The sequence below is a fragment of the Pogona vitticeps genome, chromosome 3 (assembly GCF_051106095.1).
Source record: "Pogona vitticeps strain Pit_001003342236 chromosome 3, PviZW2.1, whole genome shotgun sequence".
NCBI lineage: Eukaryota > Metazoa > Chordata > Lepidosauria > Squamata > Agamidae > Pogona > Pogona vitticeps.
Genome location: NC_135785.1, coordinates 131,880,714 through 131,903,506, shown reverse-complemented (window position 1 = coordinate 131,903,506; position 22,793 = coordinate 131,880,714). Strand labels below are relative to the sequence as shown.

At 44.3% G+C, this 22,793-nt stretch overlaps 2 protein-coding genes across 8 annotated transcripts in view; both read right to left on the bottom strand.

Moving 5' to 3' along the window:
- Window positions 1-22,793, bottom strand: part of TDRD3 (tudor domain containing 3) — a 267,090-nt gene that overhangs the window by 101,798 nt on the left and 142,499 nt on the right. The gene's annotated exons all lie outside the window — the stretch shown is intronic.
- On the bottom strand, window positions 716-12,377 carry LOC144588259 (uncharacterized). Its single transcript, XM_078390738.1, has 2 exons — window positions 10,320-12,377; window positions 716-10,282 (listed from the first exon to the last, which is right to left on the bottom strand). The coding sequence occupies exon 2, from the start codon at window positions 9,979-9,981 to the stop codon at window positions 5,509-5,511; it is 4,473 nt and encodes a 1,490-aa protein (XP_078246864.1). The 5' UTR covers window positions 9,982-10,282; window positions 10,320-12,377; the 3' UTR covers window positions 716-5,508.

The following is a 22,793-nucleotide window of genomic DNA, read 5'->3' as shown; positions in this document are numbered from 1 at the left end:
CCTTGGAACAACCTACAAATCCTTTGAATTAGTCTGTTGAAGTAAGTAGGTAGAACTCATGAGTGATGCTTACTGCTTTTAATTTTTTTCACATTTTAAAAATTTATCAATTATTATTAGATACCATAAGCACTTTTTAAATGAAAAAGGTATATAAATTTAATAAAGAAATAATATAAAATTAAAAAGGATGGAGCTAGTAATATGTTGGGATAAACTATGTTAGCAAAATTACTATTCATGAGCGTCCATTGCCGTGAACCAGAATTTCTACAAAACTACAGCAGCTAACCCTTTAGGCAGGCCATGACCCATGCAAAGTTAAAAACAGTGGTCCCACTGGATGCAATGGGAAGCATAAACAGATATTATTTCAGACCTCAATAAGACTAAAGGGCACTTAATTTTAGCAGGATTACGCCCTTGTATTCTATGGTTTCGCACTCTAGCAAGGTTATGCTCAAAATCCTACAAGGCAGGTTTCAGCAGTATGTGGACCAAGAACTCCCAGAAGTATAAGCTGGATTTTGAAGGGGCAGAGGAATAAGAGACCAAATTGCTAACATGTGCTGGATTATGCAGAAAGCCAGAGAGTTCCAGAAAAACATCTACTTCTGCTTCATTGACTACGCAAAAGCCATTGACTGTGTGGACCACAACAAACTATGGCAAGTTCTTAAAGAAATGGGAGTGCCTGACTACCTTATCTATCTCCTGGGAAATCTATATGTGGGACAGAAAGCAACAGTTAGAACTGGATATGGAGCAGCTGATTGGTTCAAAATTGGGAAAGGGGTACGACAAGGTTGTATATTGTCTCCCTGCTTATTTAATTTATATGCAGAATACATCATGTAAAAGGCAGGATGAATCCCATGCTGGAATTAAGATTGCCGGAAGAAATATCTACAATCTCAGATATGCAGATGATGACACTCTGATGACAGAAATTATAGAGGAATTAACAAACCTCTTAATGAGGGTGAAAGAAGAGAGCACCAAAAATGGTCTGAAGCTGAACATAAAAAACCCCCCTAAGATCATGACCACTGGTCCCATCACCTCCTGGCAAATAGAAGGGGAAGATATGGAGGCAGTGACAGATTTTACTTTCTTGGGCTCCATGATCACTGCAGATGGAGACAGCAGCCCCGAAATTAAAAGACGCCTGCTTCTTGGGAGGAAAGCAATAACAAACTAGACAGCATCTTAAAAAGCAGAGACATCTCCTTGCCGACAAAGGTGTGGATAGTCAAAGCTATGGTTTTTCCAGTACCCATGTTTGGAAGTGAGAGCTGGACCATAAAGAAGGCTGACCACTGAAGAACTGATGTTTTTGAATTGTGATGCTGGAGGAGAGTCTTGAGAGACCCCTGGACTGTAAAGAGAACAAACCTATCCATTTTGAAGGAAATCAACCCTGAATGCACACTGGAAGGACAGATCCTGAAGCTGAGGCTCCAACACTTTGGCCATCTCATGAGAAGACTCCCTGGAAAAGACCCTGTTGTTGGGAAAGTGTGAGGGCAAGAGGAGAAGGGGACGACAGAGGATGAAATGGTTGGACAGTGTCATCAAAACTACCAACATGAATTTGACCAAATTCCGGGAGGCAGTGGAAGACAGGAGAGCCTGGCATGTTCTGGACCATGGGGTCATGAAGAGTCGGACATAACTTAACGATTAAACAACAACAATTCTATGGTTTATAAATAAAAATATTAGCTGGGGGGGGGAGTTCATTCTTACTGAAGGGCATTAATCTCTTCACACAGAGTAGTCCACTAGGCAGTTGAAATATCCCAGTGTCTTACTCCACATCTTTATTTTTCACCTTTAACAATACTTAACATGAGAAAAAAACTTTGTGTCTTGCAACCATATATTATAATTCATATGGCTGATCTCCCCAGCATATTCTACTAATTCAGACTGAGCACAGGAAAAGATTTATCCGAGTTATTTTAAACATCATCTACCCTGAGGCTGGCAAATCTTTAGTCTGGTATAACTCTGCTAGTCTATCACAGCAGACTATTTCTATCTGACAGTAATTTTGGATTTGGAAAGCTACCATCCATTAAATAAACACTGATTGTGTTAATCATCATGGGTCGCTGCTTCCAAACTAGTGAATGTCTGTGACTTCCTTTAAGGAGAAAGAGGTTAGTTTGTCATTATTGTTTCAAGATCAGAAATGAAGTGAATAACAGGACTGACTGACAGATAGCTTAAAAGGGAAATGTTTGTCATCTTAAAACTACTTAGTGGGAGGCAAAAAGCCCTCCTGTCTTGCAATTAAGGCAAAGAATGCAGCATTTTCCAAGTCATTTTCTACAACATTTACTACAATCACCGAGATGTCTAGCTCTGGGCCAAAACATGTCCTGCTTTAAAATGTCAAATTAAGTTTTGTTACAACTGTCCAGGAAAAATGTGCATGCTTTCTCAAAATTCCACCGAATGCAAGTGAAAGTGGAAGATGTTCTTGTTAGTCTGCTTAATGCTGTCATGCAGAACTGCTGATGTATGTTACATTATGAAGCAAGGCTTTTTATTCTGCCATTTTCTGTCAATCCCCAGTTCTGCATATTCTCTTTAAAAACCCTCCAATTTTTTCTTCCATTTGTTTGGCTTTGCCACAACACAGTCACAACTAAAAAAGAAAGTCACAAATAAGGCAACGATTTCTAGGACATGTCATTTTTTCCTGTAACCTTTATTTGAATTTATAATTAAGTTTAAACATGTTTGTGAGAAATCTGGTTAGAATGATATGGACCAATCCCACCCCCACTTACCAGGCTCCATCATCATTCTTGCACCAACTGTGGAAGCAGCATCATTGGCCCTTCCCTGTGGAGCTGACCACTGCAGTGCAGAGGCAGGATAGGGAGTCTCCCTGCTCAGCCAACTAATGGTTAACTTTGCAGAAAGGCAGAAAAGGACCAGCTGGGCTGCTTCTGTGATTGGCACAATGACGACAAGAACAGAGCTGAGTACTGTGCCGAGCCCAGTAAGTGGCCTGGAAGGTTCTGGGGAAGGGTTCTTCAGACGAACAAATACGAAGTGCCCATGTCTACCATCCATACGTGACTAAAGCAGCCAAGAGATTTAAATTTCTTTATCCGAAAATGATCCTTATCACATGCCTCGCATATAGTCTACACAGAGTGGCTGAAGAGATTCAAAGCAACCATCCTGATGCAGATAAAATAATTTCAAATGGGAAAAAAATGTTCAATAAAGCTCAACTTCAAGTACAAAAGTTCAAAGAAATTGCTCCTACTTTGGCTCTCCCTCCCCAACCTATTGTGATCCACTGGGGAACTTAGCTGTATGCTACTATGCATTATTCCATAAATTATTATTTCCTGCAGCGGATAGTTAAAGAATTTGACCGTTGTAAATCTTCCTTCATCAAGGTTATGGAAGATTCCTTTTCTGAAAACCTGGCTGGAATCTTGGCATATATAAAATCTAACTCGGTAATTATCAAGAACAATCATTTGCATTGAAACTGTAAGAACGGAATTTAGTGATGCACCCAAAAACTGTAAAACAAACAGAGTGATTTAAAGCAAGCAAAAGGGAAAGTGGTTGAAAAAATTAGTGACAAAATGCAAAGAACGCTACAATCTAATCTGGATTATTCAGCACTTTGCAAAATAAGTAACATTCTAAATGGATTTAAAGCATAATTTGATGATTCGAACCAGAATTTTCTCCAGTTGGCTTTTTTCAAAATTGTTCTTACAGCTTGTTACAATGTTGAACAGTTTCCCCAGATACAAGAACATGTTGATGGAGAACAGAAGGAATTTTGTTTTGGTAACCTCAAGGTGCACATGATCATCCATATACATGTCAACAAAAATTAATCCAGGTTATTACTATTATAAGGGACGTGGTGCTGCTGTGGGTTAAACTGCAGAAGCCACTGTGCTGCAAGGTCAGAAGACCAGGCAAATCTACGTGATGGAGTGAGCTCCCGTCACTTGTCCCAGCTCCTGCCAATCTAGCAGTTCGAAAGCATGTAAAAATGCAAGTACAGTGATGCCTCACTTGACTGTTAATTCGTTCCAGCGAAATCACTGTAGAGCGAAAACATCGTCAAACAAAATGAAAAAAAACCATTGAAACGCATTGAAAACCATTCAATGCATTCCAATGGGCTGGATATCTGCTTGTCCAGTGAAGATCCTCCATACAGCGGCCATTTTCAGTGCCTGTAAAGCGAGGAATCCGTCCTAGAAAACGGCCGGGGGCCATTTTCTTCAGTCAGTGGCCATTTTGAAACCTGACTATCAGCTGTTTGCTGATCGTCGTAAAGTGCAAAAATCGGTTCCCGAAGCAAGGAACCGATCATCGCTAAGCGAAATTCCCCCATTTAAACCATCGTTTTGCAATAGCAAAAACGTCAACGTAATGCCAATTCGTCGTAGAGCGGGGTAATCATCCAGCAGGGCCCCACCTTGGTGGGGAGGAAATGGTGTTCCGTGTCTCGTTGCGCTGGCCACATGACCACGGAAACTGTCTTCGGACAAACGCTGGGTCTATGGCTTGGAAACGGGAATGAGCACTGCACCCTAGAGTAGGATGCAACAGGACTGAATGTCAAGGGGAACCGTTACCTTACCTATTACTATTATATTCTCAAAATGATGATTTGATTCCTTAAGAACTAGCAGTACTTACTTTTTATACCACCTACTGGGATATGTCACACAGTTACACTAAGCTGCCACCAACCATTCCCTTTAAGAAGTCACACAGACCAGGGATGGATTTTTAAACAATAAAAAGAATAAGGTTTATTTTAAATACACACAGGGAAAAATAAAACCATCAGGTGAATAACATAAAGTAACGTGGCTTATTCTCACTCATACATACACACAGTTTGGTTCACACAGAACCCTTAACTTAAAGCACAGACCCTGAACCTATCAGTTCTGGCTACCCAACAGACACCTGAACCTATCAGGTTGGTACTCTGACACACAGTAGTACCCTGTCTGACACACAGACTCCCACAACAGCTTCTTCTTCCCAGCTGCTGCTTCGTCACATCCCAGTGTCTCCCAGCATCTCACAGTGTCTCCCTCTCACCACACAGGCATCACATATTTATACAGTACAGCCCCTCCTCCTGATGTCCCGCCTTCCACTCCCCATAGGATGGAACTTTCCCTCCAAACCCATGACAGACAGGTAACATCAGTGCTGTATGTAACACCTCCCCTCTTTATAAGTTGTTTTGTAGGGGGAAAGCTAACGTGCTTTTCACCAAAAAACAACCTGAATAAAACACACAACAACAGTTATACATACCATATTATACTTACTCATACTTACATTCTAAGTTAACCATAGCAAATAGGCATTTAAACATTTTCCATATACATTACATCAATTTACCTTTATTCATACAAACCAAATTCAAAACCAGGTACATTTACTTTTTATCATCAATATATACACATAGTCCATGTCCTTTCGCCGTCTTCATTCTTCAGGTCTTCTTGATAAGGCGTCAGCAACACAGTTCACTGACCCTCTGACCACCTTCACTTCAAAGTCATAGTCCTGTAGGTTTAAAGCCCACCTCATAAGTTTGCTATTGTGGGTTTTCATTGTCTTTAACCATTGCAATGGTGAATGGTCAGTACACAAAATAAAATGTCTTCCCCAGATGTAAGGCTTGGCCTTCTGGATCGCGTAGACTATGGCCAAACACTCCTTCTCCACGGTTGCCAAATGTCTCTCACCTTTTTGAAGTTTCCTACTCAGGTAGGACACTGGATGCTGGTCACCATTCTCATCCTTCTGGCACAGAACTGCTCCTACCCCGCTGTTAGACGCATCGGTGTAGATTATGAACTCCCGGTCGAAGTCTGGAGCCCGCAGGACTGGATAGTTGATTAGAGCCTCCTTCAACCTCTGGAACGCCGCCTCACAGTCGCTGGTCCACGGGATGCGGTCATCAGCCTTCTTCCTCGTCAGATCGGTCAGCGGAGCCGCAATCTCGCTAAACCTCGGGATGAACTTTCTGTAGTAGCCCACCAACCCAAGAAATGATTTGACCTTTTTCTTGGTGTTGGGTCTAGGCCAATCACGAACGGCTTCTATTTTGGCCTCCAGGGGTTTTATCATTCCTCCCCCTACCATGTGACCCAAGTATTTTATTTCTGGGCTACCCAGCTGACACTTGCTGGCCTTTACTGTTAGCCCTGCTGCACTTAACCTCTGCAGCACTAACTCCAGGTGTATCAGGTGATCTTCCCAGGTATTACTGAAGATCCCTATGTCGTCAATGTAGGCCACTGTAAAGTCACTGAGCCCTGCCAAGGTTTGGTCCATCAGCCTTTGGAATGTGGCTGGTGCATTTCTGAGACCAAAGCTCAGGACTCGAAACTCATAGAGACCAAAAGGGCTGCAAAAGGCAGTCTTTTCTTGATCCATGGGATCAATTCTTAATTGCCAATATCCCTTTACCAGGTCCAATGATGAGATGAACCGACAACCCCCTATGGTTTCAATCAGGTTGTCTAGCCTGGGCATTGGGTAGGCATCAGGAGTGGTTACACGGTTTAATTTCCTGTAATCAACACAAAACCTAATGCTCCCATCAGGCTTGTCCACAAGGACTATCGGAGAGGACCAAGGACTAGAAGAGGGGACGATTATGTTCTCCCTCAGCATTTCGTCCAGCTCCTTCCGCACCTTGTCCCTATAGGGTCCCGTTACTCGGTATGGGGATACTGCCTGCGGGGGTGCATCCCCTGTGTGGATCCGATGCATCACTCCCTTCACTATCCCCGGCTTGTTGGAAAACACCTGTTGATATTTACTAAGCAGCATTTTTAGTTCTTGCTGCTGGTCTTGGGTGAGTGCAGGACTGATCTTTACCTCCTCTGGGTTGTATTTTACTTCCCCTCTACCCTCCCAGAAGGGTAATTCAGCTTCCTCACTCTCAGCTGCTTTTATAGCAAATAGAACCCTCTGTTCCCCTCGGTAGTAGGGTTTTAGGGCATTCACATGAACCACCCTCCTTGCTTGGTTCTCCTCCTGCTCTATAAGGTAGTTCAGGTCTGACATCTTGGAAATGACCCTATATGGTCCTGCCCATTTGAGCTGCAGTTTATTCTCTCTGCAGGGCCTAAGCCAAAGCACTTCCTCCCCTGGGTCAAAGTGCCTCTCTCTAGCTTTGTGGTCATACCATGTTTTCTGTCTGACCTTCTGAGCTTGCAGGTTTTCTGCTGCCAGCTCTAGATTTCTCTTTAGGTCATTCATCAAGGTGTCTATGTATGTCACAACGTCTTGTGGGTCATCCTGGGTGATCTGCTCCCAATTTTGTTTGATCAAATCAAGGGGCCCTTTCACCCTTCTCCCAAATAAAAGTTCAAATGGACTGAACCCGGTACTGGCTTGTGGCACTGATCGATAAGCAAACAAAAGGGATTGCAGCTTCTGGTCCCAATTGTTTGGATTCTCTGCCAAGTAAGCCCTAATCATGCGCATTAGAGTCCCATTGAACTTCTCAGTTAACCCATTACTTTCAGGATGATAAGCAGTGGTTTCCTTGTGCTTAATTCCACAGATTTGCCATAAGCGTTTCATGAGCTTTGATGTGAACGATGCTCCCAAATCTGTGATTATCTCTGAGGCAAATCCCATCCTGGACATATACCCCACCAAAGCATCGGCCACTGTGTTAGTTTCAATGTTAGTCAAGGGTATGGCTTCAGGATACCTTGTGGCATGGTCCACAATTGTTAGGATGAACCTGTTCCCCCTCTTTGTGGCCTTGGGCAAAGGTCCCACAATATCCACCCCTATGCATTTGAACGGAGTGTCAATCACAGGCAAAGGGCACAACTTTGCTTTGGTCCTGTCGCGGTTATTTCCCTGCCTTTGACACACATCACATTGTTTACAGAACTCCCTGATCTGCTTCCCTATGTCAGGCCAGTAAAAATTCTGTGTGATTCTCTGCTGTGTTTTGTTCACTCCTAAGTGTGCAGCAAACATGTCAGAGTGCCCCCTTTGTAAGATCATGGGGCGATACTTTTCAGGAACCACCAGCTGACTTCTGATCCCATCTCCCCCTTTTGAGATATTCCTCAGGGTTTCTCTATATAAAATCCCCTTTTTCTCCAGAAATCTCACTGGGGTTTCAGGTGTTAGCTGGGCGTCAGTCACCTGTTCAAAACACTTTTGGAGAGTGGCGTCTGCCTTTTGCTCCTGTCCAAATCTGCTGTCTGTGGTTAAGGTTTCCACCACAGCTTCTGAACTCCCCTCTGCTTCCGTCTCTGGCTCATCATTACCCCCCTGAACTGTCCCTGTGGTGGCTTGTGAGCGTGTAATCACTAGCACCCGTTTCACATGTTCAGCCAGGTCATTTCCCACGAGCACGGCTGCTGGCAGAGTCGATGAAATCGCTAGCCGCCAATCTCCCCTCCAGCCTTGAAAGTTGACAGGTACCTCTGCTACTGGCAGAGAGATTACCTGCCCCTCAATCCCTGCCACTTTTATGCTCTCATTTGGGATTATATACTCCCTAGGAATGATATCTGGATGGCACAGGGTTACCTGGGAACAAGTGTCCCGCAGCCCCCTATACTGACGGTCAAGTATTCCTACGTCCACCCCTGCTGTCTCAAACAACTGGGAATCTGTTTTCACCAGCAAGCAGCGCTTTACCTCCACAAGAGGACCATTTTCCTCAGCCTGATCAGCAGCGGTAGCTGTTCCAGACTGAGTAACCATGGCAACAGGCTCCCTCAGTGAGACTGAGCCTTGCTCTTTCTGGACACAGAACACAGCTTTTGGCTTGGTTCCACTAGACTCCTGAGGCACCATTCCTTTTAGCTGCTTTAATTTCTGACACTCTGAGATTAGATGACCCTTTCCCTGACAGAAATAACATTTTCTGGTGTATTTTGATTCTCTCTCATCTTGTTTTGGTTTTCCCTCCAAAATCTGAGGTCTTTGTTTCATGTCTGAGGGCTTCCCTTCACCATGGGCCCCTCCCCCTTGCTGGCTTTTCCCTGGTCCCTGAGAGTACTTGCTGTAGGTTTCTTTGGGTTTACCTACAGATTTCCCCTCACCCAAGGGCTTTCTTATTTGGGAAATAAAATCGGCGATCTCTGCGGCTGCTGCCACAGATTTCGGTTTCCTTTCCCTCACCTGGAATTTCAATTCCCCATGCAGGACTGAATAGAACTGTTCCAGTGCTATCAAGTCTTTAAGCTGCTCATAGGTCTCTATTCCCTCCTGCGATAGCCATTTCTCAAGCAGCCTCACCAATTGGGCCCCCACTTGGGTAAAAGTCTGTTCTGGTTTCTTGGTGAGGGACCTGAATCTTTGTCTCAGCTGCTCTGCATTTATCCCATGTCTGGCAAACACCAGTTTTTTAAACTCTGCGAAATCTTTCATCAGTTCCTCAGGCATCTCGGCATAGACCTCAGCCAGGCTACCACTGATTAAAGATCGCATGATGGTCATCTTCTCAGTTTCCCTCACTGAGAAGTCCACAAACGCTCTTTCCACTAAGGAAAAGAACACCTCAGGACAATCTCCCTTGTGGTACACAGGGAATTTCTTCAGGTCAGCTTTAGACAGTTGGCCTCCCTCAGAATCCCTATTATTATTATTGTTCTGATTCATCAGTTCCAATTTTTTTAATTCAAACGCCATTTTCTCTCTCTGCAATTCCAATTCAATTCTCTGTATTTCAAATTGCCGCTGTTTCTCTCTTTCCCTTTCCTCCATTTTTTCTCTCTCTAACCTTTCCTCCACTTCAAATTGCCTCATCCTCAGTTCATGCTGTTGGGCTATGAGCAATTTTCTGAGTTCTGGGTTCTGCTCTCCTGTGCTGTCACCCTGCACTGAGCCAAATTCATCCTCAGAACCTTGGTCAATCTGGGGGTCTTTCACTTCACTCATTTCGGCCATCTGGCTTCGAGTCAAGGGCATAATCCCCCCTCAGAACAGGCTGCTTTAAAAGTCAAGCCTCAAAATAAAACGACCACTTTTTTCCTTTTTTTTTTTCTTCTTGCCTCAGAACCAGCTCTCCCCAGAGATTGCTGCTGTTCTTCAGCACTAACTTGCAACAGTATCGAGTCAGAGCCTACCCCCCTCTGCTGGGCCTCTCAGCTGGCAAGCTAGCTCACTGTTACTACGCAGTTTTGCCTCAGCTTTTTCCCGCCAAAACTAGGCTGCCTCAGAGCACCTTAATCTAAGTCTCCCCAGTTGGCACGTTCTTCTACTAGCGCACCTCCCCGTGAGGTACACCTAGAAGATTACCTACGCACCTCAGACTGTCCCTGACTAGACCCCCCTTGCTCTGGGCACACTTGCCAAGGCTTTGCTGGACCGCTGGACAACTGGACCAGTCGTATCCCACACGCTGGACACCAATCAATGTGACAAACCCAGACCTACTGGGATATGTCACACAGTTACACTAAGCTGCCACCAACCATTCCCTTTAAGAAGTCACACAGACCAGGGATGGATTTTTAAACAATAAAAAGAATAAGGTTTATTTTAAATACACACAGGGAAAAATAAAACCATCAGGTGAATAACATAAAGTAACGTGGCTTATTCTCACTCATACATACACACAGTTTGGTTCACACAGAACCCTTAACTTAAAGCACAGACCCTGAACCTATCAGTTCTGGCTACCCAACAGACACCTGAACCTATCAGGTTGGTACTCTGACACACAGTAGTACCCTGTCTGACACACAGACTCCCACAACAGCTTCTTCTTCCCAGCTGCTGCTTCGTCACATCCCAGTGTCTCCCAGCATCTCACAGTGTCTCCCTCTCACCACACAGGCATCACATATTTATACAGTACAGCCCCTCCTCCTGATGTCCCGCCTTCCACTCCCCATAGGATGGAACTTTCCCTCCAAACCCATGACAGACAGGTAACATCAGTGCTGTATGTAACACCTATTACTATTATATTCTCAAAATGATGATTTGATTCCTTAAGAACTAGCAGTACTTACTTTTTATACCACCCATCTGGCCGAGGGCCCCTCTGGGTGGTTTACAACATATAAACCCACATGACTAAAATACAATCAACAGAAATAATAATAATAAAATAATAATAACAACAACAACAATAACAATAATGCAAATACAGTCAAATCATAAAGTACATTAACATAAAACATTAAAAACATTTAAAACTGCAGACTTAATCAGATAGGCTACCTAAGCTTAGTTGACTTCACAGGTGTAACATTTTCAAATGCCTAAGTAATTAGATTTTAGTGATTTTTTAAAAAAGAAACACCAAGTGAAGAGGGCAAACGAATTGCAGGGGGGACATCATTCCACAGCCTAGGAGCAACCACTGAGAAGGCCAAGTTTCTTTTCTTCTCTATCTGGGCCTCTCTTGAGGTTAACATCCTCAGTCGACTGGCTTGAAATGTTCATGCAGGACAGGCAGTGTAGCGAACAGCCCTGCCCTCACCTGTCCGTCACAGCTGAACAGTGGATTAGGAGCCAATGAGAGGACGGAAGGTGGAGCCAAGGGGGGAGGGGGTTGGATATAAAGGCTGGTGTATGGGATATGGAGAGAGATTCTGTGAGTGAGAGACAGTGTGAAACTTTAAAGTGAACTTTAGAGTGAGATAGAGTTCTGTAAGAACGCTGAGTGGTACAGAGTTATTAGAGATTTAAAGTCATAGTAGGACTGATACAAATACAAGTGATTAGCAACCTGTGATTTACTTATCGAATATTAATCATATGTTAACTTCCCTGATCTAATAAAAGAGTTAAGTTTCAAAAGCACACGTCTCCTTGATTAAATGGTATTGATGCAGCAATACCTGGTGGCAGCGAAGAAAGAAGAGCGAGAACCTTGTGAAGGCCTGGGGGAATAGGGGCTTCAGAGGGGATCGCAACAGGCAGATCCTGTTGGAAGTATGTATTCTGCCAAGTAGGTCCCAAACATTTTAGGGCTTTGTAGGTTAGAACCATCACCTTGAAGCTGGCACGGAAACCGACAGTGTAAGGCGGCCACAATTGGGATGATGTGATAATATTTATTCACTCCACTCAATAATCTGGCTGCTATGTTCTGGATCTGTTTAAGTTTCTATAACAGTCTCATGGGCAGCTTCACATAGAAAGTGTTGTAGTCTAATCATGAGATTACCAGTGCATGGACCAACATAGCGAGGGACCCGGTGTCAAGACAGAGATGCAGCTGGGCAATCCACCTGAGATAGAAATAGGCAGACCAGATGACAGACACTATCTGAGTGTCAATAGACAGTGCTGGGTCCAGTAGGACACCCAAACTATGAACCTCATCCCTCATAGAGTAGCACCCCCAAAGTAAAGCACCCAATCTGCAGAAAGCCAGGGCACCCACCTGAAGGAATTTCATCTTGTCTGGTTTCAGCCTATATCTGTTGGCCCCCATCCACTTCAGTACTGCAGTCAGGGAGTGGTCAAGGGATGGGATGGCATCCACTGCAGAAGGTTGGAAGGAGAGAGCTGTGTCATCGCATCACATCTTTCCTATTGAAGTGCACATTTCCACGGACGACAGTTACTTGGCAGATCACCTCAGTTGTATGACATCAAGAACTCACGAGTGGTCCCTCAAGGGTGCCATCTTTGATCAACTTTGTCGTCAGTTGGGAATACCATACATCAATGTATTTGCTTCACATGTGAATGCCAAATGCACTGTCTATTGCTCTTGAGCCAGAGTGGACGAGAACTCCATCGGGGACGCATTCATAATGGATTAGAACAGGGGATTACTTTACCCATTCCCACTGATACCACTCATTCAACGGACAATCATCCACATGTGCCACTTCCAATCAAACGCGATCCTCATAGCTCCTTGCTGGCAGAGGCAAGTGTGGTTTACTCACCTCATGTCAATGTCGATGGTGTTTCAACTCCCTCTAGTTCCCGAACTAACATAGGACAATGGGATGGTCTACCATCCAGACCGCCCATCGTTGAATTTAACAGCTTGGAGGATACTCCCACCTTGAAGCGAGTCTTAGATTGAGCTAGAAAGCCTTCAACTCAACTCCTGTATGCGAATAAATAGGGAGGTCACTTACCTGTAACCATGGTTCTTCAAGTGGTCATTCTGTGAATTCACACAAAAGGGTTAAGTCAGCGCCAGCGTGGGTTCCTTCAGAATGTTCCAGAGCTCTGTAGAAAAAGAAACATAATTTAATACTGCCTATACCGTGCATGCTCTGCCTGCCCAAGCCTCAGTTCCATTTCTCTGCCACAGAATTAGTAAGCCTGAGCTATACATATATACAGTGACGGACGTGGGGAGGCCGGACAGGATTGTGTGAATTCACAGAATGACCACTTGAAGAACCATGGTTACAGGTAAGTTACCTCCCTTTCTTCATCGTGGTCTTCTGTGAATGCACAGAAAAGGGTCACCAGCAAGCTAACTTATCGGAAGGAGGGTCATCACTGAAGGGCGGATGCCAGTACAGCTTCTTCTCTTTTAGCCCTCAGGTCGAATCTGTAGTGAGTGATAAAGGTCGATGCTTGACACCAAGTGGCAGTCCTGCAGATGTCAGGCAGATCGATGCCACATAGGAGGGCTGTAGAAGAGGCCACTCCTCTGGTGGAGTGAGCAAACAAACCTTCAGGTGGCACTTTCTGCTGGAGTTCATAGGCCAAAGATATTGTAGAGACAAGCCACCTCGAGAGTGATGAGGGTGATGCAGGGAGACCTTTCTTTTGTCCAAAATAGCACAGAAAGAGTTTAGGAGATAACCTAAACTCTTTAGTCCTTGAAACGTAAAAGGCAAGTGCTCTTCTGACATCCAAGGTGTGGAGCATGCACTCCGTGTCATTGGTAGGTTCAGAGAATAAAGTAGGCAGTATGAGAGGTTGGTTCAGATGAAATTCTGAGGCTACTTTAGGAAGAAATGAGATATCAGTGTGCAACAACACCTTGTCGTGAAAAAACTGTAGGAAGGGCTGATCAGCTCTGAGAGTGGCCAACTCACTGGCCCTGCGGGCCGAAGTTATAGCCACCAAAAACAAAACCTTGAGTGACAATAACTTGATATCACATATAGCCATCGGTTCAAAGGGTGGACGCATCAGGGAGTGCAACACTAGATGAAGCGACCATTGCAGCACTGGCCGCCTAACAGGGGATTATGTGTAAGTCCTTTAAGGAAGGCTTTAACCGTAGGATGTGAGAACAACTGAGAAGCAGGTGATCCTTGAGGTTGGAAGGAAACAATAGCTGTGATATAAACTTTCAAGGTCGAAATTGATAAGTTAAGGTCAAACAGGTAACGCAAAAACTGCAACAAGGTAGAAAGGGCAACCGACGTGAGGCAAGACCTTTAGATTCAGCAAACTTAAGGAAACATCTTCATTTATAACCATACAGCTGAGAAGTTGACTCCCACGACCATGTACTGGGGGGGAAAAGCTTTGAGTGCTTTGAAGATGGCCAGAATCTCCAAATTTTTTGGACTGCTCTTGTGGGAGGAAGATGCGACCTCTGACAGCACCTACCATGGCTCCAATATAATCTACAACTCTTTAGGGGGGTCAAATAGGATTTTTTAAATTCACCTTGAGACCTAGATTCTGAAGGATGTGTAGAATAAACTTTGTGTCTTTTAGGGCCCTGTGCCTGGATCGAGAGACCACCAACCAATCGTCGATGTACGTGAAAAACATGCACACCGTTCAAACTCAGGTAAGCAGCAACTGGTACCATGGACTTGGTAAACGTCCTGGGGGCCATCGCAAGGCCGAACGGAAGCACCAGGTACTGATAGATGATGTCTTGAAAGACAAACCTGAGGAATTTGCGATGTGAGGGATGGATTGTTATGTGAAAGTATGCGTCCTTCAGATCTATGACCACAAACCAATCTTTTCTCCTTTACAGGTGGATTATAGACTCCAGCATCACCATTCGGAACCAGCGTGGTCGAAGGTAAGTATTTAGGATTCGAAGGTCCATGATGGGTCTTCTTCCTCTGTCTTTTTTGGGAACGGTGAAGTACCTTGAGTAGAAACCATTCAAAATGTCTCTTTTTGGCACTCTTTGGATAGCGTGTTTTTTCAACAGTGAGCGAACCTCCTCCTCTAGGGCAGGGTCGAATGAAGTGTGTTCTACGTGACCTAGAGGATGATATTCTATAAATTCTAGCCGGTAACCGGAGTGGATGATGTCTAGAACCCACGAGTCTCTTGTGATGGTGGACCAATTTTGAATGAACGGTTGTAGTCTTGTCATGGGAGTGGGGAGTGGCAGTATTGCTGTAGAGTCAAAGATACTGCTTGTGTTTCTTGGCAGGAGTTTTGTATGATTGATGCCGCTGGGAAGTCTGAGCACGGTAAGTAGAGTTTGAGGAAGTACCTTCAGCTGCAAAGATCTAGAGATGGACCCTCAAATTGCCTATATTGTTGAGAAGATTGATTATATTGGACTGAGGACTTCTTCCACTGATACCTATTGAATCAGGGCTGAGGCTGAATGTAGTAAGATTTAGCCATCTTCTTGGACTTGTGCAGCTCCTCAAGATGACCATCGGTCTTTTCATTAAAGAGACCCGAGGCATCAAAGGGCAAGTCCTCTACCTTGGTCTTCACATCATCAAGAATGTTTGCCAACCGAAGCCAGGCATGCCTGCGAAGAGTAACAGCTGATACAAGAATCCTAGCAGCTGCCTCCACTGAATGTCTAGTGGCGATTCTCTGGTGTTTAGAGACAGTTTGAGCCTCCTCATAGGTGTTAAGATACCCCTGCCTAACATCTTCAGGCAACAACTTTATACCTGGGAGAATCTTCAACCATAGCTGCTTTTGGTAAGCACCTAGCACAGTTTGGGAGTTAGCCACTCGAAGGATGAAGGAAATAAGGGAGTAAAGCCGCCTTCCTATCATTTCCAGTTTTTTTTTCCCTTCCTTGTTAGTTGGGATAACATGGCCCTTCCCAGTAGGTTTGGTACAACTGGTCTCAACTATTAGTGAATTTGGAATTGGATGCTTCAAAAAGAATTTAGCATCGTCACCGTTGATTTTGTACATATTCTCAGTGCGTCTAGGTAAAGGTACTGCAACTGAAGGATGGTCCCAAAGTTCTTTAATAAGTCCCAACAAAGCCGGCAAATAAGATAGGCTAGGAGGTGGGGAACGCTCTTTATTAATGTCCCCAAAAATAAGATCCTCCTCCACGCAACTTGAGGGTTTTCGCTAACCTCGACAGCATTTGTGAATAAGAAAAGTCCTCAGATGGCGAGGAATCATGCGGATCACCAGTGTCAGATTCGACCGTTTCTCCCATCGGCAACTCATCAGACTTTGGCTGTTGAGGCTGGTCACCATCAGAATCAGAGGCTGCAGAAGCAAAGGGTGCCTCATCCTCAGAAGAAACTGCATGGGTCCTACGTTGACGCCGAAGCTTGACGTCGAGAGGAACCGGATTAGGATGCTGCATAGGTGGCAATGCTGTCAATGTCAAAGCTACACTAACAGGGCATTCTACCACTTGAACTCCTCTAGGAGGTGCTTGAGGGAGTTTATTGGTGCCTTCGCGGTGTCGACGTCGATGCTTTCGTGGCGGGGTTGAAGCAGAGGAAGAAGACACATACATATATTTAACATGGCGACATCGACGGCGGTCTGAGAATGTCGAAGAGGAAGTAGAAGAGTCCCTCCGTCAATGTCGCCTATGCCTTCTGCGTCTCAACCCCAAGGTAGATGATTCCTCTGAAGACCTGTGACGACGCCGAGAACGGCGATGTTTCCCTTTATCATCTCGATGGGGTGATCAACGTCGATCGGAAGAAATGTGCTTCCTCTTCTCCACTTTCTTGTGCAGAGGCGATGGATGAGAGGGAGCCGGAGACGCTGAGTGAGCCAAGGATGCCCGCCCAGTGGAAACAGGGCTCAAAGGGGATGACCCCAAGCTAGCTGTAACATGAACGAGCTGGTTAGGCATTGGGAGAGGGAACGCCAAGGGGTAAATTTGGCTCTGTTTGTCTAGGAGGAAGCGAAGGGGCTGCCTCCGACATGGAATACTTGTCTCTCGATGAGTCTTCAAAAATTGGTGAAGGGAGAGATGAAGAGATGGGAACAAGATGCTGGGTAGACTCTTTCGTTTTGGCTGACTGCTTGGTTTTCGCTTGCTTTACAGGCTTTGAGGTAGCAGTAGCCTTAGAAGAAGATGATTTTTTTTGCAGATTTTTTAGATGGTTTGGCAGCAGACGCCTCAGCAGGAGCAGCTGAAGGTAGGTGTTGGGGATTATCCTCAGCACGGGAAGCAGAAGCGGGAGAAGAAAGCTCCATAGCAGATGGTTTGGAGGTTGATAGAGCAGAGTCCCACAAGTGCAACTTCAGACGTTGCTGCCTTGCCTTCAGAGCGACTTTGGTAAAAGTGCTACAATGCTTACAATTTTGGGATGAATGTGATTCCCCCAGGCAAAAAAGACAGGTGTCATGCCTGTCGTGGTAAGGAATTTTCCCAGAGCAAACCACGCACCAGCTAAAGGGCCCTGAGCATGGGGGGGGGGCATAGGCAAACTACCAAGCAGCAAGGCTCAGCCAGTAAAAACGGCGGGAAAAAGTAGATCCCAAGCTAGAGCAAGGGGAAAGGAGCCGAAGCAGCCAAAACAAGTCCGTAAGCAAAAAGAGTAGTCAAATATAAGCCAAGGTCAAAAAAGTCCAGTAAAATCGAAACAAAACTCACAGTAGCAAGGAATTAGCAGAGCTAAGCCGAAAGGAACCACTTCGCACGGCGGAGAAATGGAACTGAGGCTTGGGCGGGTGGAGCATGCGCGGTATAGGCAGTATTAAACTATGTTTCTTTTTCTACAGAGTTCTGGAACATTCCGAAGGAACCCACGCTGGTGCTGACTTAACCCTTTTGTGTGCATTCACAGAAGACCACGATGAAGAAGGAAAGCTTTTCTAAATTACACTGAAGCAAATAACTTACCTGCAATACCCATCTCCTTGAAGACACTACTTACCTTCTTACTACATCCCTTTGAATTTTGACTTTCTCATTCCACTTTAAAGTTCTATATTTCAGCCATTGTTGCCCATCAACCAGCTAATTTGAAATCAGCAAAACTAATCTGGGTATTGATGATATTGCTTACCTTTTTTCTGGGGCTTGCGAAAAGGTTGGTGTCGGTAAGATTGGCTTTGATGCTGAAAGAATGATGTCGATGGTGGAGGACCCTGAAAGGATTTGTCCATTGGCTGTGATCTGAATTGTCAATATGGTTGATATCTATGATACAGTTGTTGCTGAAATGATTGTGGATAGGCTTGATTTAGTCTGTATTGAGGTCATTGGTATTGAAAATACTGTTGGTTGGTGTATGATTTTGCAGTTTTTCAAATTTTATGTAAGTTTTCCATAGTCTCGTCTGTTTTTTGCTAAAATAGGCCTGTGCCGTCAAAGGGAAGGTCCTCTATCCTTGACTTTGCATCACCAGACAGATGGTCTGGTGGATATAAGCCATGTATGTCAATAGAGTGCAATCGAGTAAACCAAAGTTTTTCATGCCGCACCAGCCGCATGTTGAGCCACAATTCGTTGTTGTTTTGCCAACATAGTGGCCTCAGTATGGACATCGATCATTTCAGTCTTGATGGATTCAGGTGCTGACTCAAGGATAGGGAGAATTTTGTTTGAAAGCTGGTGCTGGTAACCCCCATCACCGCTTGGTATTTGGCAGTTCTGAGGAGAAAAGACTGGAGTGAATAAATCCTAGAATATCAATTTTTCTTCCTTATTAGTTGGGGCTACCGACGATTTATTCCGTGCCTTGGACTGGTTGGACTCCATGATTATTGAATTTGTAAGAGGATATTTTGCCAAACATTCAGTGTCTGGACTATGAGTCTTATACAGATTTTCTGTACGTCTTGAAATTTGCATTGTGGACGGTGGTTTGTACCATGCTTCTCTAATTAGTTTTAACATTGACTCAAAGAAGGTTAGGCTGAGTGGAGGCGACCTTTCCTGGTTAAAGTCATTGAAAATCCTAAGTTTGGTCTCTTGAACAGCAAATCTGCAGAGCCATAGAGTGAAGGGCCACAGAGTGCTACTATAGTCCTTTTTTTGCCTGAGCTTTGTTCATCTTGGCAGACTTAAAAGCTCATGATTTTTATCATTGTTTTTTCTCTCTTAATTGCTTATAAGAACAGACTTGTGGAAAAGGGTTTGTGCCACTGCCTGGGTTTGTGCCACCAGGGAAGGCCAACTGAAGACACTGAAGAAAACACTGGGAATTCTGAAATAATAGAAGGGAATGAAACAGCTGATCTAGTCACTTTGAGAAATCATAGTAATCTGTCTTTCATAAAAGAACAAAAAGACGACCCTACCTTAAGTGAATCCTTTAGAAAAGCTAAGGAAGGGCCCCTGACCCCTGAAAACCCTGAAAGATACTGTGTGAAGGAAGACATATTGTACAGAGAGGTCCTAGTGAATCCTAGGAAGGGAGAGCATTCTCAGACAACTGGTAGTAGCCTTCAAATACAGAGTAAGAATTTTAGAAAAAGGACATAAAGATGCACTTGCTGCTCATTTAGGAATCTCACATATCAAGCAAAGGATTGTTCAAAATGTTTACTGGCCTGGGATGGGGAAGCAGGTAAAGTTATATTGTCAAAGTTGTGACACATGTCAAAGGCAGGGTACTGGGAATGACAAGACCAAGGCTAAGCTGTGCCCATTACCAGTCATCTCAACCCCATCTCAGCAAATAGGCCTAGACATAGTGGGACCCCTACTTAAAGTTACCAGTTGGGGAAATAGATTGATTTTATTCATAACTGATTATGCCACAAGATACCCGGAAGCTGTTCCTTTGTGGAATATTGAAACAGAGACTGTGGCAGATGCACTATTAAATTATATGTGTCGCATCGCCTTTGCTTCCGAGGTAGTTGCCAATTTGGGGACCTCATTTACGTCCAAATTAATGAAAAGGTTGTGGCAAGTCTGTGGCATCATGTCATTCCCTTATCATCCCCAAACCAATGGCTTGGTAGAGAAATTTAATGGTACCCTAATGAGAATGATTCGAGCATACAGAGTTGAGAATCCAAATGACTGGGACCATAAATTACAACCATTATTATGCACCTATAGATCTGTACCCCAGGAAAGTACAGGATTTAGGTCTTTTGAATTATTGTTTGGAAGGAAAGCTAAGCTAAAGGACTCCTAAATCTACTCTGTCAAAACTGGGAGTAACATAGAGAGGATGATCCTGAGTCAGTTGTCCAATGATGAACTCCTTGCAACAGTCTCTGGAGATAGCAGCAGAGAACTTAAAGAGCAATCAGGGAAAGCAAAAACACTGGTACAAGAGGGCGAGGGAAAGAGCATTTAATCCTGGAGACATAGTGCTAATGTTGAAACCTATTGAAGGAAATAAACTCCAATTAGCTTGGGCAGGCCCATTTAGAGTGGTCTCTAAAATGAATGATGTGAATTATGTAATTCAGGAGAAGGGAGAAGAAGGCAGAAGAGTAGTGCATGTAAATATGATTAAACCCTATTATAGGAAAGAAAATTTTATATGCCATTAAAGAAGTGCCCAACGAAAAACCTGAATTATGGTATTGGGAAGGAAGGACTGTACTCCAGTATAACCCTGAGGAAATAAAAATTAGCCTTACTCTAGCACCTGAGCAACAAGAAGAAGCCCGAGCTTTATTGCAAAAATATAAGCACATCTTTTCTAATAAGCTTGGTAGACCACCCCATTGTTCTGAGTTAGGAGGTTGGGAACCAGAGAGATTCTAAAAGAGTCTGTCAACATCGACCTGAGGTGAGTGAATCAAGGTTGCCTCGGCCACCAGGGAGCGAAGAGGATCACATTCAATTGAAAGTGTTGGAGGCAGATAATTGTCCATTGTATGAGTGGTATTGGTGGGAATAGATAAAGTTCAAATCCATCATGAACGCATCCTCAATGGAGTTCTCATCTGCTCTGGCTCGAGAGAATTAGACACCGCATTTGGCATTTGCACTCAAAGTGAAGACATCAATGGTAGGTACTCTCCGATGGCAACAGAGTTGATCGAAGATGGTATCCTTGAGGGACCACTCATGAGTCCTCAATATCATATGGCTGAGATGATCTGCTATGTAATTGTCATCCGTGTAAATATGTACTGCAATAGGGAAGATGTGATGTTGGCAACACCATTCCTACAAGTCGATGGCTAGGTACAGGAGGGATAAAGAATGTGTTCCTCCCGGTTTGTTTACATAATATAGGGGAGTTGTATTGTCCATTGCCAGTTGCACCACTCAACCCTCGATGTTTGGAAGAAAGGCATGGAAAGCTCTGATGATTGCTAAGAGCTCCAGGTGGTTGATGTGAAGTGATTGTTCTTCTCTCGTCCATAGGCCATCAATTTTGTGATGAAGACAATGTGCTCCCCAGCTGGACAAGCTGGAGTCAGTGGTGACCTGCACCGTCAAATGGAGAAGCAGGAATGATTGTCCAACACAGAGGTTCGATGTCGATGTCCACCAAGTGAGTTGCTTGGCCAACTGTAGTGTCACAGTCAATTTCATGGATATGTGTTCTATCACCGGGTAGAATAGTGGCAGGTACCACGACTGGAGCGACCTCATTTTGAGTCAGGCATGCTGGATCACCGACATTGTGGACACCATGAGCCCGAGGAGGTGTTGAACATGATGGGCTGGAATGGAAGTTGAGATCGAAAGGGGCAAATTTCCTTCTTTAACCTTTTAACTCGTTCCAGGGCGATGAAGCACCTGGCTTGCATGGAGTCGAAGAGGGCTCCGATGTAGGTAACTGACTGTGCTGGTTCGAGATGAGATTTGTATAGTTTACTTTGAATCCGAGGTTCTGAAGTGTGTTAAGTGTGATGGTTGTAGCTCTCATGGCGTTTTGGTACGACGTCGCAACTATCAGCCAGTTGTCTATGTATGGGTAACTGTCTATGCCTGAAGGCGGAGATGCACTGCGACTGGTGCCATGCACTTCATGGAAGTCCTCAGCGTCATGGAAAGTCTGAATGGTAGGTAACAGAATTGGTACACCATGTTGAATTGGAATCTGAGAAATTTTTGATCAGATGGGTGGATCAAAATATAGAAATAAGCGTCCTGTAGATTGATCACAACAAACTATTCTCCCCTTTATCTGGGGTTTTCGAAAAGGCTGGCATCAATGGGACTGATTTTGATTCTGAAAGGACGATGTCTATGGTGGTGGACCTTGAAAGGACCTGTCAGCTGGTTGTGATTGGAATTATTGATATGGCTGGAATCTCTGATATGATTGTTGGTGAAATGATTGTGGATAGAATTAAGTCTGTCTACATTGAGGTCATTGTTATTGAAAGGATTGTTGATTGGTGTATGATCTTGCTATTTTCTGTATTTTATACAGGTATTCCATAGTCTCGTCTGTTTCCTGATTAAAGAAACCTGTGCCATCGAAGGGAAGGTCTTCTATCCTTGACTTGGCATCATCAGATAGTCCGGTGGATCTAAGCAAGGCATGTCACTATCGAGGATGCTAGGGTCTTCGATGCCATGTTGGCCGCATGTCTAGCTGCAATCCTTTGTAGTTTTGCCAGTGAGATGGCCTCAGTATAGGCATTAATCAGTTTTGATCGATTCAGGTGCGGATTCCAGTAGCGGGAGAATTTTGTTCCAAACTTGGCGCTGATAAGCACCCATCGCCGCTTGATAGTTGGCAACTCTAAGTGAAAAGCAC